This window comes from Macaca nemestrina, chromosome 3, assembly GCF_043159975.1.
Source record: "Macaca nemestrina isolate mMacNem1 chromosome 3, mMacNem.hap1, whole genome shotgun sequence".
In the NCBI taxonomy this organism is placed as follows: domain Eukaryota; kingdom Metazoa; phylum Chordata; class Mammalia; order Primates; family Cercopithecidae; genus Macaca; species Macaca nemestrina.
This window is the reverse complement of record NC_092127.1, coordinates 180,072,073-180,088,162: the sequence shown is the minus strand read 5'-3', so window position 1 is coordinate 180,088,162 and position 16,090 is coordinate 180,072,073. Positions and strand designations below refer to the sequence as shown.

The following is a 16,090-nucleotide window of genomic DNA, read 5'->3' as shown; positions in this document are numbered from 1 at the left end:
GTTTTACGAGCATTAATTTGTGAAGTGTAAGCATGTGAAATATAGTATAGTACGATTTTCGACCACTGTTTTGGCAATTTTTTATTTTTAATTATGCATCAAAATAGAGATTTAAATATCCCTACCTGCCGAAAAAACGGAAGAGGTCGCTACGCTCAAGGAGCTGAAAGTTCACTGCGGAGACGAGACAAACCACACTAGGTCTTATTTCTTCTATCTAACCGTACATTTATACCCATTAATCCAAATGGCCCTTTTACCACATGAAACTCATCGTCAGACACAGATCCTGGCATTTTCTCCCATGTATATTAGTTATTTCTGCCCATGGCCTGTATCTCTAACACAGAGCCTCTGAACTACAGCACTGCTGACATTTTGGGCCAGATAATTATTTGTGACAGGTGCTGCCCTGGGCATTGTGGGATATTTACAGCATCCCTGGCCTAAATACACTAGAAGTCAATAGCTAGCCCCTACCCCTCACTCATGACAATCAAAAATATCTCCACATTTTACCAGTTGCCTCCTAGGGGCAAATTCATCACTGATAGAGAACCAGAGCTCTAACACTCTCATAACCTTCTTGATAGCAGACCCCTGTATTATATACATCTTTGTGCCACTTTCCACACACAGAGCCTTGTACACAGCAGACACAGATGTTTGTTCAGTAAACTTGTGCCAGGTAAAGCACACAGAAATATGTCACTAGAGAAGAGGATGCAGCCAGCAGCACATTTTGTTGTCAGAAGCTTCATTATCAGAAATAGAACTGCTAGGAGGCTGGGTGGAGAGGAGAGCACCATGGATTTAGTGCCCGTTATATCCAAGGCACTGTGCTAAGTGATCTGCCTGTGCTATTTCATTTTACTCCACACGATAATCCTATGCAGATTAGAAAGCTGAGGCATGAGAGACTCAGACACTTGTCCAGAAGAGTAGGAATTTGAACCCAGGTCTTCAATGGCTAGAGTTCCACTTAACCACACCTTTGTTCAGCAAGGCAAAGGCTTGTTGGGAATCAAGTATTTATTTCCCTTAGAGTTTTTCTGAAAACAATTGCTTAACCCTCAAAACACCAAAAGTTGACACAGGTCCATCATTGACAGCAGAAATATGACTCGATATTTACGGATGACTTGTCAAAGCATGCTTAATGTTAAAATAAGAATGTGAACTAACATTATTGATCACTTATTGATGTGCCAAGCAGTCTTCTGAGCCTTTTATATGTATTCTGTTATTTTTTACCAGAAAAACATTTGCTGTTTCGAAGTCACTGGGATGAAGATGAGCTGTTGTAATTCAAAGACCCGAATTTCAGCCCCAGCACCGACATCCAGTTTTCCGTGAGAGAAATGACTGAAATCGTACATCTCCTGTTTACCATTAAGGGTTGCTGAAGCATCAGAGGTGAGCAAGCATACGGTCAAAGCATTTTGTATATGGTAAAGTGCCACTCATCTTTCTATAGAGAGATAGGGAGACAGGATCTCGCTCTGTTACTCAGAGTGGCATGATCATAGCTCACTACAGCCTTGAGCTCCTGGGCTCAAGCAATCCTCCAGCCTCAGCCTCCCGTAGCTGGGACTACAGATACACGCCGTCAGGCCCAACTAATTTTTTTTTATTTTTTGTAGAGATAAGGTCTCACTACATTGCCCAGGCTCAGAAATTCTCATCTTTATTTTCATTGTGGAGAGGCCACTGAAGTGAGCCCCAATTATGAGGAAGGAAACTGACATTTCCATTAATATGTCCCTCTGCTTCCTTGACACTCTCCAAGTGAGATTCCTGGGACCCCTATTGGTTAACAGTGCAACTTCCTGAACCCCCCTTCAGCCTTCTGTGACCAACTAAACAATTTTACTGCTCCACCTCTGCCCAACTTTGGTCCCCAGAGATATGGAGAGAGTGGCTGTTGCCAGTCTCACATGAGGTTAAGTTGATATTCAGGAATAAGGTAAAAGTCAAAATGTCAAAGTCCACAGTATAAGATAGAGAAGAAAGAATATTTCATTCCTAGTGTCTACAGATTAAAAGGAAAACCTAGATCTTCCACTATTAGAAGAGATCAATACTCCAGCAGTGTGGCTACTATTTGCTAATATACTAGAAAAACACTTTTCTGTCCCATTTCAGATAACGTAGAAGGAGGGGCAGGAGAGAGGAATGTTAAATGTTGGATTCCAGGCTGTCCCAACAGACACAAATTAATTCTAGTCACAATTTACCCCCAGCAGATTCACACAGTGAGAAATTCATAAGACCCTATTTACATATTTCAGTATTAAAGCCCCAAGAACCAGGGTCATTTGATGGTATTAATAACAGTCCTAAAGATTCTGACAGCAGTGACATTTCAGAGAAAGAAATGCCAGGACACCCACGCATCAGAGAGATCGACATTTGACACTGTGCATTGTTGGCGATATTCAGGTGCTAATCATTCCATTTTTGTTTTCCTTCTACCATATGCATTTTTTGAGATTGGTTTGCATCTCTTTATCATCAGAGCTACTTGGTTTTGCTTATTACTAACTCCTTTATCATTATGAGGTCCATACCAGGGCTATTTAAATACTTGAAACAGGAACAATTAAACCCTCTGCTGAAACGTTAGTCTAGGAGGAGATATAAGGTTACTTCCTTCAGTAACACACTCCGCTACATAGTCAGGTGAAGATTGTCTCTGTAGAGGCTTCCGGATGTGGTTATAGTAAACATGGACTGTGCAAGCTTGCGCTGAAGGAGGACGAGGGGATGGACTTAAAATCTTGAAATAGAGTGTTTGGAAGAGCTGACCTTGGAGCAGAGCATTGCCGAGTATCTGAAAGATGTCAACGACCCTCACTGCTGCTCGGAGACCTTGGGGATGACCTGCACCCACTAGCATGCCTGGATGGTTCAAAAAGGCGTGGTATGGGCTGGCGTCTTTACTCAGCTTCTCCTCCTTCATCCTGATCATCGTTGCCCTGGTAGTGCCCCACTGGCTGAGTGGGAAAATCCTTTGTCAGACTGGAGTGGATCTGGTCAATGCCACAGACAGAGAGCTGGTCAAGTTCATTGGGGACATTTACTACGGGCTCTTCCGAGGGTGTAAGGTGCGGCAGTGTGGGCTTGGGAGCCGCCAGTCCCAATTCACGAGTAAGTATATTGGGGGCATGGAAGCTGTTTCTAGGCACTTATTTTTGTTACTGTGCAAGAGTGCTTTTGTCTCATTGTGGAATTTGGCTGCTGCCTCAATCTCAGGCATAATGTCAAAGTCCACAGTGAGCCGAGGGTTCTGGACCCACATCAAAAAGATCTTTCCTTCCTTCCTTCTTTTCTTTTTCTGTAGAGGTGTATAGAAACATTAGATAGAAACAACGATTTGTGCATTTTTGCAGGTTACCTCTATTAATAATGACTATTGAAACATGAGGGGTTTACATGTGTCAGACATTCTACTAAGTACCTCACACCACTTGTCTCCTTAAAGACTTACAACAAACTTATATAGAAGGACTTGTTAATGTTCCCATTTTCCAGAGGAGTACACTGAGGCTTGGAGAGGTTACATAACTTACCTGAGGTCACCCAGCCAGGAAACAGTAGAGCCGGACTCCAGACCAATGCCACGTGACCACAACAAGTGTGTGGGGGCTGCCCGCAGAACTGAACCTTTGGGAAGCATGATGAACACTTCCATGTCTACTTTTGTAAAAACTGCATAGTCTGAGAAGATGCACAGGGGCACTGTGCTTGGGTTCTGGAATCAGACTACCCCGGCTGGAACCCCTACTGGAAAGTTTCCTGGCGGGGAGACCTCAAGCAAGGCACTTGCCTGCTCTCTGTGAACGTGAGCGGGCATGGACTTTGGCTGGTGTTCAGTGTGGCATCAGAGCTGCCCAGGATGTAAGCAGAGCAGTCTGCACAAACAGGAATCCAAGCTAGGCTTAGGAATGGGCTTCTGGGAAGGAAAAAACAAAACAGGCCATATTCTGCAAGCCTTTTGAATCGATGAGATCGCTGGTGAAAACAGTGTCCACACAAAACCGTAATTAATCAATACCATGCCAATGCAAGGTGATACAGAATTGTATTCATTCCTTGATTTCTGTATTTCAGAATTGTAGTAGTTTATAGATATCTGGCCAAGGTAAATGTCATATTAAATTTATAAGGACAAAAAGCTGGAACCGTTGGCAAATATAATACAAATTGTCATCATTTAAATACACACAAAAAATTATATTTGTTATGTATATTCAAGAACAATATCTCTGGGCATATTTATATTCACCTAGCAATTAGATTAAACCCTGGATATTGAAAAAATAGCGCCATCAAAATTATAACATAAAACTTGAAAATACACACCATAAAGAAATAAAAAAAAGAAATGCTAAAAGCTAACCATGACAACTATAGGGACTACTCGATTCTGAACTAGATGCTATTGCTATAAAGGATGTCATCAGGACTGTAGGGGCCAAGGGAAAACTTCCCCTTTGCGCTCTGAAGGTTCTTTAAACAACCTACTGACAAAAGGCAGATTAATAGGGAAAATGGCATACACATTTATTAGCACGCATAGGGGAAAATCACAGAGTGATTGTCCGCTATCTCAATGGGGTACAGATGGTTATATCCTCTTCATCTTAGGGGAAAGGGAGATGGGGAAGTGTGGATGATTTTAGGGGACTAGTAAATTATTTTTAGGGAAATTCAATGGGCTTGCAGAACATACAATGAGCTGGGACAAAGTCTGTTGGGCCCACAGGGCAGACATTGGCTTGTGACAAAAGTCTGTCCAGCTGTGTTAACAGACTTCAGTCTTCCTTCCTGTGATATGGGTACAATTAATGAACACTCCGGAAAGGGACCAGAGGTCTTTTTCTTCGGTGGGTCTGGACGTAGGCAGATAAGGGAACGTCAGAAAACTACCTCATCCTGTGCTTTAGACAGACAAAGAATGGAGAGACAGGAGGGAGAAGAGAGGCCAGAGAGACCTTGAGGCTTCTTCACAAAGCTTCGTATTTGGGGGGTATTGGATTCTGAACCCCAACAGGACAATTGTTGAAACTTGAATAGGGTGAGAAGATTAAACAGCAGTCACATGTCAGCATCAACCTAATGACTAGACACCTGCCATTCCCAGCTCACAGAAATGTAAACTGCTTTGAGTGGGAAGCTGCAAACAAATACGTATTTTGTTTGAGCCTTGGAGGAATTCAGTAAGTACTTCTTGCTTTCCTCCTCCTTCCTTCTTAGGACATCCATGGGAAACGTTTTCGGTTCGTCTAACATGTTCTGGTCTGGAAAGCATCACAAGCCTGTGAGAAGCATAAAGGACATTTTATTCTTGTCCCTGAGTAGGAGAGTATTTGAGAAGGTTTTGTTTCCTGCGGCCCTGGGGTTTTCTCAGAGGAGGGTCTATAAACATCTGTTCACAGTACCTTGGATGTGATTCTCTTTCAAAGCATTCAGGAGGAGCCTGGGGCCAGGTTCCTCCTGTGCTTGGCTGGCTTTACCCAGATACAGCTCGGGGACACTGATGTTATAAGGTTCTCTAGTGCCAGTCTAGTCTCCTTTAGATTTACAGCTTTTAATTCTAGCACAATGTAACCTCGAGGCAGCTACCGGGTATATCAGAGCCTCCCACAACCTGAAGTCTGTTTCTCCTGGAGTCTCCTTCTGCCATTGACTATCCATCTGTAGGAAAAAAAAAAAAAAAAAAAAAAATCCCCGCAGTTGCAGATCAGTGTAGATGGGGATAAAAGTGAAAGTGCTTTGTAAACTGTGGGGTGGGGAGGTTTTACTGGGTCTCGTTCACAAGCAGCCATTTCTCCCATCACGGAGGTGTTCCCAAAAAATTACCCAGGGGAATCGATTCCCACACCAATCACGGAGAAAACCAGAGAACTATTCATCACAAAGATTAAGGCCCTTTTTTAATACCCAGACCCTATGAAATAAAAACAAGTCAACGTGGCTGTTTGGGTGGCTAGAGAAAGAAAGAGACAAACATTACTTTAGCATTGTCCACACATTCAATTGTACTATGGCGTATTTACAGACCAGACTCTTAGGAAAACAGGGATGAACAAAACAAACAAGTACTTTTCCTAGAAAAGTTTACCATCTGGCCAGTTACAGTGACTCACTCCTGTAATCCCAGCACTTTGGGGGGCCAAGGCAGGTGGACCACCTGAAGTCAGGAATTTGAGACCAGCCTGGCTGACATGGTGAAACAACGTATCTACTAAAAATACAAAAATTAGCCAGGGGTGGTGGCAGGTGCCTGTAATCCCAGCTCCTCAGGAGGCTGAGGCAGGAGAATCACTTGAACCCAGGAGGTGGAGGTTGCAGTGAGCAAAGATTGTGCCATTGCACTCCGGCCTGGGTGAAAAGAGTGAAAATTCATCTCAAAAAAAAAAAAAAAGAAAGAAAGAAAAAAGAAAAGTTTACCATCTGATAAAGGAGAGGCAGGTAAATATGTACTAGGCACAGAACACAGTATCTGAAGCCACTGCGTTACAGTTCATTTCCTTCCATTTTTACTATGCTAGAGAGGAGATTTTATTACGCCCATTTTACTGATGAGGAAATTAGAGATCAGAGAAATCAATACATAAAACAATTTCTTTAAAAGCACCTAATGTAATAGATTGCTTTGCAGCTTTTAGTTCTGTGGTTCCTCTCTACTTCCTACCCCACAAATATTCCACTAGTGGCCAGGACCTGGGTTTGACTTCAGATGTCCTGCTTTTCTTATTTGCCCTGCTGGGGCAAAAAGGGCTGCCAGACCTCTCTGGGATTCGGAGCAAACAAATTATCTAATAGTCTTAGATGCTGATAGAATGATTAATCAATTCTGGTATTCAAGTGAGTTACCTCTAATGCGTAGGAAACAACTATATCTATTCAAATTCAAAATAAGACCTCCAGAATTCAAGACTCTATATTTACAATTTTAAACCTCTAATTATCTGTGCTTTCTGATTTTTCTGCTCTAGCCCTGTAATAGAGTAGTTAAGCTGACACTTTCTTGCTATGGGAGCGTGGCTAAGCTATTTCACTTCTCCGAGCCTCAGTTTCCTCATTTGTAAGTGTGAGAGAGGGTGTCCATGAGCAACAAAACAAAGAATATGTATAAAGCCACCGGCACATAGTCTGCACCCCATATAGGTGGCTGTTGTCATTTATCACCGTGAATCGTGTGTTGTCATTTATCACCATGAATAGTGTGTAAGGTCATGGATTTCAAGCGGGAAACTTAAATGTAATTCCTAGTGGGAGACACCTAAAACTCTTGGAGTCTGGGTTTCAAATATGAAAGGCAAGGGAACAACAGCTTTCCTAGGGCAGCACTGGGTGTCAGGCGAAGGCGGAGTCACCCCTCAGAAAGTAGAAAGAACTGGTGCATTAACACTCCTGAGACATGATTCGAATTTCTATTTTTTTCTTCTTTTTGTAAAATAATTTAGGTTAGAGACAGAACCTTGCTATGTTGCCCAGACTTATCTCCAACCCCTGGCCTCAAGTAATCCCCCCATCTTGGCCCCCAGAAGTGCTGGGATTACAGGCATGAGCCACCGCCCCAGCCTCGAATTTCTAAATAATGACATATATTAAAAAATAATAAAATCTCAATTAACCATGAGGTCTGAGCCCTGAGTTATGTTACAAGAATGTGGGGGTTGAGTGAGATTTGCCCTTTGCCAGTAAGCATTTTTTATATATAGTTAATGCGCTTCCTACTATGAAGACCTAGGGCTGGGCACTCTTTACCTCCCTCTCCACATCACTCCATATGCCCCAAATTCCCTGTCCCCCATCATCCTAATATGGTTATTACTCAATTTTTTAAAATCAAATCTGGATAGGGGTTCAATCATTATGTGGATATGATTCTTTCTTTTTAAAAGGTGAATTGTGTACATTATGGACATTATGGATACCTTAATTAATTAATTAATTTATTTATTTATTTAGGCAGAGTCTCGCTCTGTCGCCCAGGCTGGAGTGCAGTGGCGCGATCTCGGCTTACCGCAAGCTCCGCCTCCCGGGTTGACGCCATTCTCCTGCCTCAGCCTCCCGAGTAGCTGGGACTACAGGCGCCTGCTACCACGCCCGGCTAATTTTTTGTATTTTTAGTAAAGGCGGGTTTTCACCGTGTTAGCCAGGATGGTCTGGATCTCCTGACCTCGTGATCCGCCCGCCTCGGCCTCCCAAAGTGCTGGGATTACAGGCGTGAGCCACCGCGCCCGGCCACCTTAATTTATTAAATCAATCTATTCACATACTGTTTTTTCTCCAATCTTTCGCTATTGTAATGAATATCCAATATTTGATCCATGCTTTGAGCACATGTAGGAGTGCTTCTGGAAAATAAATTCCTAGAAGTGAATTTGCTTTAGTAGATGTTGCCACATTGCCCTCTAACAAGGTTACATGAATTAATATTTCTCCGAGACTTGAGAGTGCCTCTTCCTTACACCATTGTCAACACGGTGTGTTAGCAAACATTTTGATCTTTGCCATTCACATAGGTGACTGTTTTCTATTTTAAGAGTTTGGGTGAGCATTACTATGTTAGTCATGTGTCCTAAGGATTGCCTGGTCAAGAAAGGGGATAATGAAACAATTTAAAAATCAGGCACAAGCGGCCGGGTCTGGTAGCTCATGCCTGTAATCCCAGCACTTTGGGAGGCCAACGCGGGCAGATCACTTGAGACCAGGAGTTCGAGACCAGCCTGGCCAACATGGTGAACCCCCCCCGCTACTGAAAATGCAAAAATTAGCCAGGCATGGTGGTGGGTGCCTGTAATCCCAGCTATTGGAAAGGCTGAGGCACAAGAATTGCTTGAATCAGAGAGGAGGAGGTTGCACCAAGCTGAGATGGTGCCACTGCACTCCAGCCTGGGTAACAGAACGAGATTCTGTCTCAAAAATAAAAATAAATAAAAATCAGGCACAAGCTACTGTGTCTGAAACAAAAAGGGGCTGAGGGTTTGAAAAGAGAAAAAAAAAATCTAGGAGACATTAAGATGGGATAGAGGCACAGGGAAGAAAAATGCTTTACAAAGACAAACTCACTGGAAAGGAGCTCATCTTCCAGGGTAAAGTTTCCAATGCCGATTAGATAACCATAGGGAGATAAAAACAAATGGAAATTCAGAACTGGAAAGAAACATCAGAACTTACAGTGTAAACATGGAGTGCCTGAAAACGTGTGAGTGGAAAGGACACCTAATGGGAAAAATAAAAACTACTTATCAGGATTGGGAGACGCCAACCTTCAGTGGCTGAGAGAGGCAGGTGAACCAGCAAAGGAACTAGTTCCATCAGGGTGGGTATTCAGCAGGAACCTTGGAGCAATTGCAGAGGAATGAGTATGCTCAGAAGTTCTGTAGCTTTCATAATGTTCAATTCTTCATTTATAACTTCTAAAGATCATGACTTGACACTGTTAAAACACACAGTTGTGAACAACAGTTCTCAGAAAAGGAGTTTTGAGGAAAGACTTTATTCCAGTTAACAGTGTGCAAACCAGGGAAACACAGCCTCTGGTGTAAAAGGAAGGTGTATTCCAGAGAAGAAAGGGAATGCTCAGGTTTTACAGCAAAAGTTCCCACCCAGGTTTCCAATCGGGTCTGTTTACGTAAATAAAGGATTCAAATTCACTTAGTTCTGATTGGTCGATACAGCTGAACCCTGATTAGCTGATACAGCTGAGCCCTGATTGGTCATTACAGCTGAGCCCTGATTGGCTGAGGCAGATCTCAACGCTAAAAAGGTGTGGGTTTTCAAGGAACTCAGAGGATGTGTGTGACCCCCTAGTCAGTAAATGGCCACTTGGCCCTATTTTAAATTTAGACCCAGTTAACCACTCAGGACCCATCTTGAAGGACTGGCTCTTTCAGGGTCACATTTGTTCTCATAGTATATTGAATTATAAATCTTATATAGAGTATAGAGTTGCCTTGCCCAAACAGAAGCAATTTAATGTCTCCAAGCCTGTGGGTAAAGGGAGTTTATAAAATCTACCTCATGTCTTTGTCACATGCATTGAACAAGATGACCATGTAAAATGTTTGGCCCATGACTGCACTTAGTAAATGTTGACTATCCTCAATTCATCTGCACGGATTACTATCCCCATTGTACTGATGAAGAAACTGAGGCTTGAGAAGTCACATGACTTTCCCAAGACCGTCAAAATATAACAGCAATAACCACAGCTGCCATTTCTGAGAACTGACTTGACCAGGCAATATTTGAGCTACTCCATTATGCTACGCCATTTCATCTTCACAGCCAGTACTAGTGGCAAACATAGAGAAAACAAATAGAAATTAAGATTTCACGAACTTATTTTGCCATATTCGTAAGGCAAATTAATATTTTAATAAAATGTTGTGCAATGTGAGAATTATGTGTCCTTCATACATGGGGGTAAGCAAGGGCCTACCTTGCTGAGTCACTGGGGCCTGTGTGCATCAGTTCACATCAGACCCCAGAGCTTCAAGCTCGGTGCAGCTTAAACTGACAGCCAGGACACATTTTGATTTTGTGTCCGCTCCAAGGAAGAGAGGCTTGTTGATCAACTGACAGGCATGAATCTGGGGGCCATGAGTTCATCTCAGAAAATCTCCCGCTGTCTGAAAACCGCATGCTTGCTATCTTGCCTTCACCCCTGTCTGTCGAAGGCTTCATGGTAAGCAAGCTTGGGCTTTCTGAAAGTGAGTCTAACTCTGATATTGAAATAGCGGCTATGTCTTGTCTCCCTAGTCTTCCCACACCTGGTGAAAGAGCTCAACGCAGGCCTTCATGTGATGATTCTGCTGCTCCTCTTCCTGGCCTTGGCCCTGGCTCTGGTCAGCATGGGCTTTGCCATTCTCAACATGATCCAGGTCCCATACCAGGCGGTCAACGGTCCTGGGGGTATCTGCCTATGGAATGTTCTGGCAGGTAAGAAGTCCCTTAGGGAGAGAAAATTGTGTCCACACCATCACAGGGCTGGGCTCCAAGTAGTTGGGCAGAAGGTGTGAAGGAACTAAAATGTGCCACTGGAGCTTTGACTTTCCCGTGTCTAAGACCTTCTTGATGGGCATGGAATGAATGTCCTCTTTTTCTTTTTCTTTTTTGAGACAGGGTCTCATTTTGTCACCCACACTGGAGTGCAGTGGTGCGATCTCAGTTCACTGCAGCCTTGACCTCCTGGGCTCAAGTGATCTTCCCACCTCAGGCCCCCAAGTAGCTGGGAGTACAGGCATGCACCACCATGCCCAGCTAATTTTTTGTAGTTTTTGTAGAGATGGGGTTTCACCATGTTGCCCAGGCTAGTCTCAAACTCCTGAGGTCAAGGGATCCGCCTTGCTTGGCCTCCCAAAGTGCTCATGAATTTCCTCTTTAAGTTGCAGAGTCTGTCACAATAAAGAACCATCTTATTAGAGTACGTGAATGGCTGAGGACTTAGAGCAGTGAAGAGAGATCGAGGTGAAAGGAGAGGCCAGAAGACAGAGAGCTGAAAGTAGGGAGAGGTGGGGGCCCTGGGACGGGGAAAGAGATGGAGCTGGTGCTGCAGTTGAGGCTGGGAGGAACTCCACCAACGACGGAAGAGATGGGTATTGTGAGCAAGAGGCCATTTGTGAAAGGCTCCTCCATTCAGGCTCTGGGTTAAGAAGGGGAAGTGAGTGCCATCTAGCTGCCAAGGTCTTTAGTGTTCCCCCCACACATACCTGGGCATATAAATGCAGACAGGGCTCACTGGCTGTCTCAACTCTCCCTCCTCTCACCTTCCCAGCGCCTTCACTGCACCATGCCCTTAAACGAGATGCAACTTACTGAGCAGCCACTAAGAGTTAGGCATGGACCTGGGGATTTTGCATGCATTACTTTGTTTACATCTCACCACATCTCTATAGGAGGTATTATTAGACCCACGTTTACAGATGAAGAGCCTGAGGCTCAGAGAAGTTAAACAGTCACACAGCAATGAGTGGCAGAGGTGGAATTCCAACCTAGGCATAACTGATTCTAAGCTCTTTATTTTTCCACAGATCCATGCTCTCGTTTATGACCATCATGACCTATTTTCCAAGCCAAAAACTAAAAGATGTGTGTGTGTGTGTGCGCGTGCGCACGCACGCACATGCGTGCATGCATGTTGATTTGGGAGTATATTGATGCACAGAAATTAATTCACATTTAATTATGCACTTAACACATCATCTGTAATGAAAATAACAGAATCTTGTGAAATGAGGGCTATCTCTGAAAACTCAGGTCAAATATTCAAGGTACCATTCAGACAATAACCCCTCACTATGATTACCTTATACAAGAATATCATAAAATATAAAAACAGGTAGTGTTATTTTATTATGTATTATAATGTATATCAAGAAGTCAATTATTATGTGTTTGCCTTTGTTTGCAGATGGTAGCCACCCTGTAGAATTGTTTATATACATGGCTCACCCTCATCAAGACTACAGGTGTCTTTCTCATCTGCATGCATCCTCACAGAGGCTGGCATGTAAAAAGTGCTCAACCCTGCTTTCAATAAATGCTTATCTCTGTCCATTTCTTTCCTCAGAGAGATAGCATTCTCAAACTCTACTGATGAGAGTTTAGCAACAGGCAAAATAGCCTGGGCAACATAGCAAGACCCCATTTCTACAAAAATAAGAAATAAAAAAGTTAGCTGTGCATGGTGTCAGGCGCCTGTAGTCTCGGCTACTTGGGAACTGTAATCCCAACACTTAGGGAGGCTGAGGTGGGAGAACTGCTTGAGCCTGGGAGGTCCAGGCTGTGGCGAACCATGATCATGCCACTGCACTCCAGCCTCAGCCAACAGAGCAAAACCTTGTTTCAAAAAAAATAAAAATAAAAACAGGTAAAACATAATGTCTTTTGACAAAACTTTATTTCTTGCCACTGAGCTTAAAAAAAAACAAAAACACTGCAGTGTCTAAAGGCATAAAAAGGTGAATAGCCTTTGCATATATTTGGACTAGACAATTCCATGTTTGGATTTATGCTAAGGAAATACTCGACAAGAGAACAAGGATGTACATAAAATGGTATTTGCTGTAGCATTTTATGATATCAAAAATTAGAAGTAATATAGACACCCAGAAATAAGGTCATACTTACATAAATTATAGTGTGTGACCGTATATCTATAATTTAGTAGAGACTGTTTAGTCTTTACTAAAAATACTATGCACTCATTTATAGTAATGCTGTAAGCCTGGCACGGTGACTCATGCCTGTAATCCCAGCACTTGGGGATGCTGAGGCGGGAGGATTGCTTGAGCCCAGGAGTTGAAGACCAGCCTGGGCAACGTAGTGAGACCCCATCTCCACAAACAAACAAAAACCAAAAATTAGCCAAGCATGGTGGCACGCACCCATGATCCCAGCTACTCAGGAGACTGAGGCAAGAGGATCGCTTGAACCCAGGAGGTCAAGGCTGCAATGAGCCATGATCACGCCACTGCACTCTATCCTAGATGACAGAGCAAGACCCTGTCTCAAAAAAAATAAAAACAAACAATAAAGTCGTGCTGTAACGGAATATTTAGCAACACGTAAAAATGTCCAAGTGAGGGGAAAAGATCAAATTTAAAATCCAAGTAAGAACACCATAATACTAATTTTTTTAAAGAGAAAGAAACATAAAGAAAAACACTCAAATGTTGAAAGTGTTCATGCTGGCTTTTAGGATAAAAGTAAATTTGTTTATGATTTTCTCTAGTGTCCAAATTTTTCTTCGATGAAGATAATAATCTTTTAAGAAGCATCATAAATGTGTTATTAAAAATATTAATTAAAGTTGAAACCAGAGGAAGAGGAGGGAGAGAGAGAGAAAGAGAGAGTGAGATTCCTCCCAGAAGGTCAAAGTTTCAAGCAAAACATAGGGAAGTAGTTTGGAATTCTTCTAGTTTTCGCCTGCCTCCTTTCCTCCTTCTATGAGTGGTCATCCTTGTCCTTAAGCATGGAAGGAGGATAATTAAAGAGGAGAGCAACAGTTTTTCTTACATCTTGCCACATAGCCTTCATGGTCTTCATAGAAATCCTGAGATATTTTAGACAATGAACTTCTCCAAATGTGGATCCCCAGGAAGCATGGTACTGGGTAAGGGGAAAAATTGGAAGAGTGGGCCAGGTGCAGTGGCTCAAACGCCTGTATTTCCAGCACTTTGGGAGGCCAAGGCGAATGGATCACTTGAGATCAGGAGTTCGAGACCAGCCTGGGCAACATGATGAAACCCCGTCTCTACTAAAAATACAAAAATTAGCCAGGTGTGGTGACAGGCACCTGTAGTCCCAGCTACTTGGGAGGTTGAGGCAGGAGAATCACTTGAATCCAGGTGGTGGAGGTTGCAGTCAGCTGAGATGGCGTCACTGCACTCCAGCCTGGGTGATAGAGCAAGACTCCATCTCAATAAATAAATAAACAAATAAATAAATAAATAAAAATTGGAGGGGTGGAAATTCAAACTTGATCTGATATAAAGCAGATTCTCTCTTTCCCCGCACAATCCTGCCTTTCTCCTTCATACTGTGTGAGTTAGCTCCTACTTTTAAAAGCAAATTAAAACTTATGTCTTCCTCATAACTTTTTTAACCCAAAGCAAGCTTGTCACACGTGGCACAGAAATGCCACCTCTCATAGAGGTGTCACAATCGCAAAAAGGAGCCGTGAATGAGGGTGACCTTTTTGGGTTTCAGGTGGAGTCGTGGCGTTAGCCATAGCCAGCTTCATGGCTGCGGTGAAATTTCATGACCTGACAGAACGAATCGCCAACTTTCAGGAGAAGCTCTTCCAGTTTGTGGTGCTGGAAGAACAGTATGAAGAGTCGTTTTGGATCTGCGTGGCCAGCGCGTTGGCCCACGCCGCAAACTTGGTCGTGGTGGCTATCAGTCATATTCCCCTCCCTGAGATTAAGACCAAGATCGAAGAGGCCACTGTCACGGCTGAGGATATCTTGTATTAATAGCCTTCCCCTGTTCACACCCTGGCCTAAGTCAGTTCTGTGTGTGAATGGAGTCCTCGTGTTTTTGCAGCCTTCCCACTCCGTCACGGCCATGTTCTCAGCAGTTAAGAAAAAGGAAGGCCGGGCGCGGTGGCTCAAGCCTGTAATCCCAGCACTTTGGGAGGCCGAGGCGGGCGGATCACAAGGTCAGGAGATCGAGACCACAGTGAAACCCCGTCTCTACTAAAAATACAAAAAAATTAGCCGGGCGCGGTGGCGGGGGCCTGTAGTCCTAGCTACTCAGGAGGCTGAGGCAGGAGAATGGTGTGAACCCGGGAGGCGGAGCTTGCAGTGAGCCGAGATCGCGCCACTGCACTCCAGCCTGGGCAACAGCATGAGACTCCGTCTCAAAAAAAAAAAAAGAAAAAAGAAAAAGGATATGAAGGACCAAGGCTGTTGCCTGGGCCAGAAGAGAAAAACTTGCCCGGGATCCCCAGCGTTCTTGCATTCCTCTCTCATGACGTTGGAGTTCCAGTTGCAGCTGGAGACTCTGCCACTTGCCAGCTTAAGCATAGTAACAACTTCCCAAGGCCGTTGTGAAGTTTAAATGGGTGATAATATTGCCAGATTCTGCATTCTGTAGAGCACTTGACAAATATAAGATACTACAGACTCCAGTAAGTGTCTGTAGATCCCTGGTCGATTCCATTTACAATATTGGGCTGGTGAGTGGGGAAGAATTCTCAGAGGAATATGATACTGTTCCTATTCCTGCCCTCCAGAAACACCTAATCTTTCCACATGACATAGGACTTAGCAACGGTAACACTAAGAATGAAAATAACTGCCATTTTTTGAGTGGTTACTATGTGTAAGACACTGTTCTCACTCATTTATTACTCATCAGGTCCTAATGGCAAAAACAGCAATTACTTTTGCACCAACCTGATGAAAGAACAGCCATAAGGGACCAAGGAGGGAATTAAATCTTGGGGATGGGATGTGGTGCTAAAGAAAGTATCACAGTGTGAACATTTGATCTGAGTTGTGAAAGATGAGTAGATTTTTCCAGTGGTGAAGGAAGCAAGGTTGGAGAAGGGCATTCCAGGATT

General features: G+C 43.4%; 1 protein-coding gene across 1 annotated transcript; it reads left to right on the top strand.

Annotated features, from left to right (window-relative positions):
- Nucleotides 1-1,644: 1,644 nt before the first annotated feature.
- LOC105487888 (clarin 2) lies at nucleotides 1,645-15,251 on the top strand. The gene is made up of 3 exons (XM_011751522.3): nucleotides 1,645-3,150; nucleotides 10,783-10,962; nucleotides 14,734-15,251. Exons 1-3 carry the CDS (start codon nucleotides 2,898-2,900, stop codon nucleotides 14,997-14,999), a joined length of 699 nt encoding a protein of 232 aa, XP_011749824.2. The 5' UTR covers nucleotides 1,645-2,897; the 3' UTR covers nucleotides 15,000-15,251.
- Nucleotides 15,252-16,090: the final 839 nt, after the last annotated feature.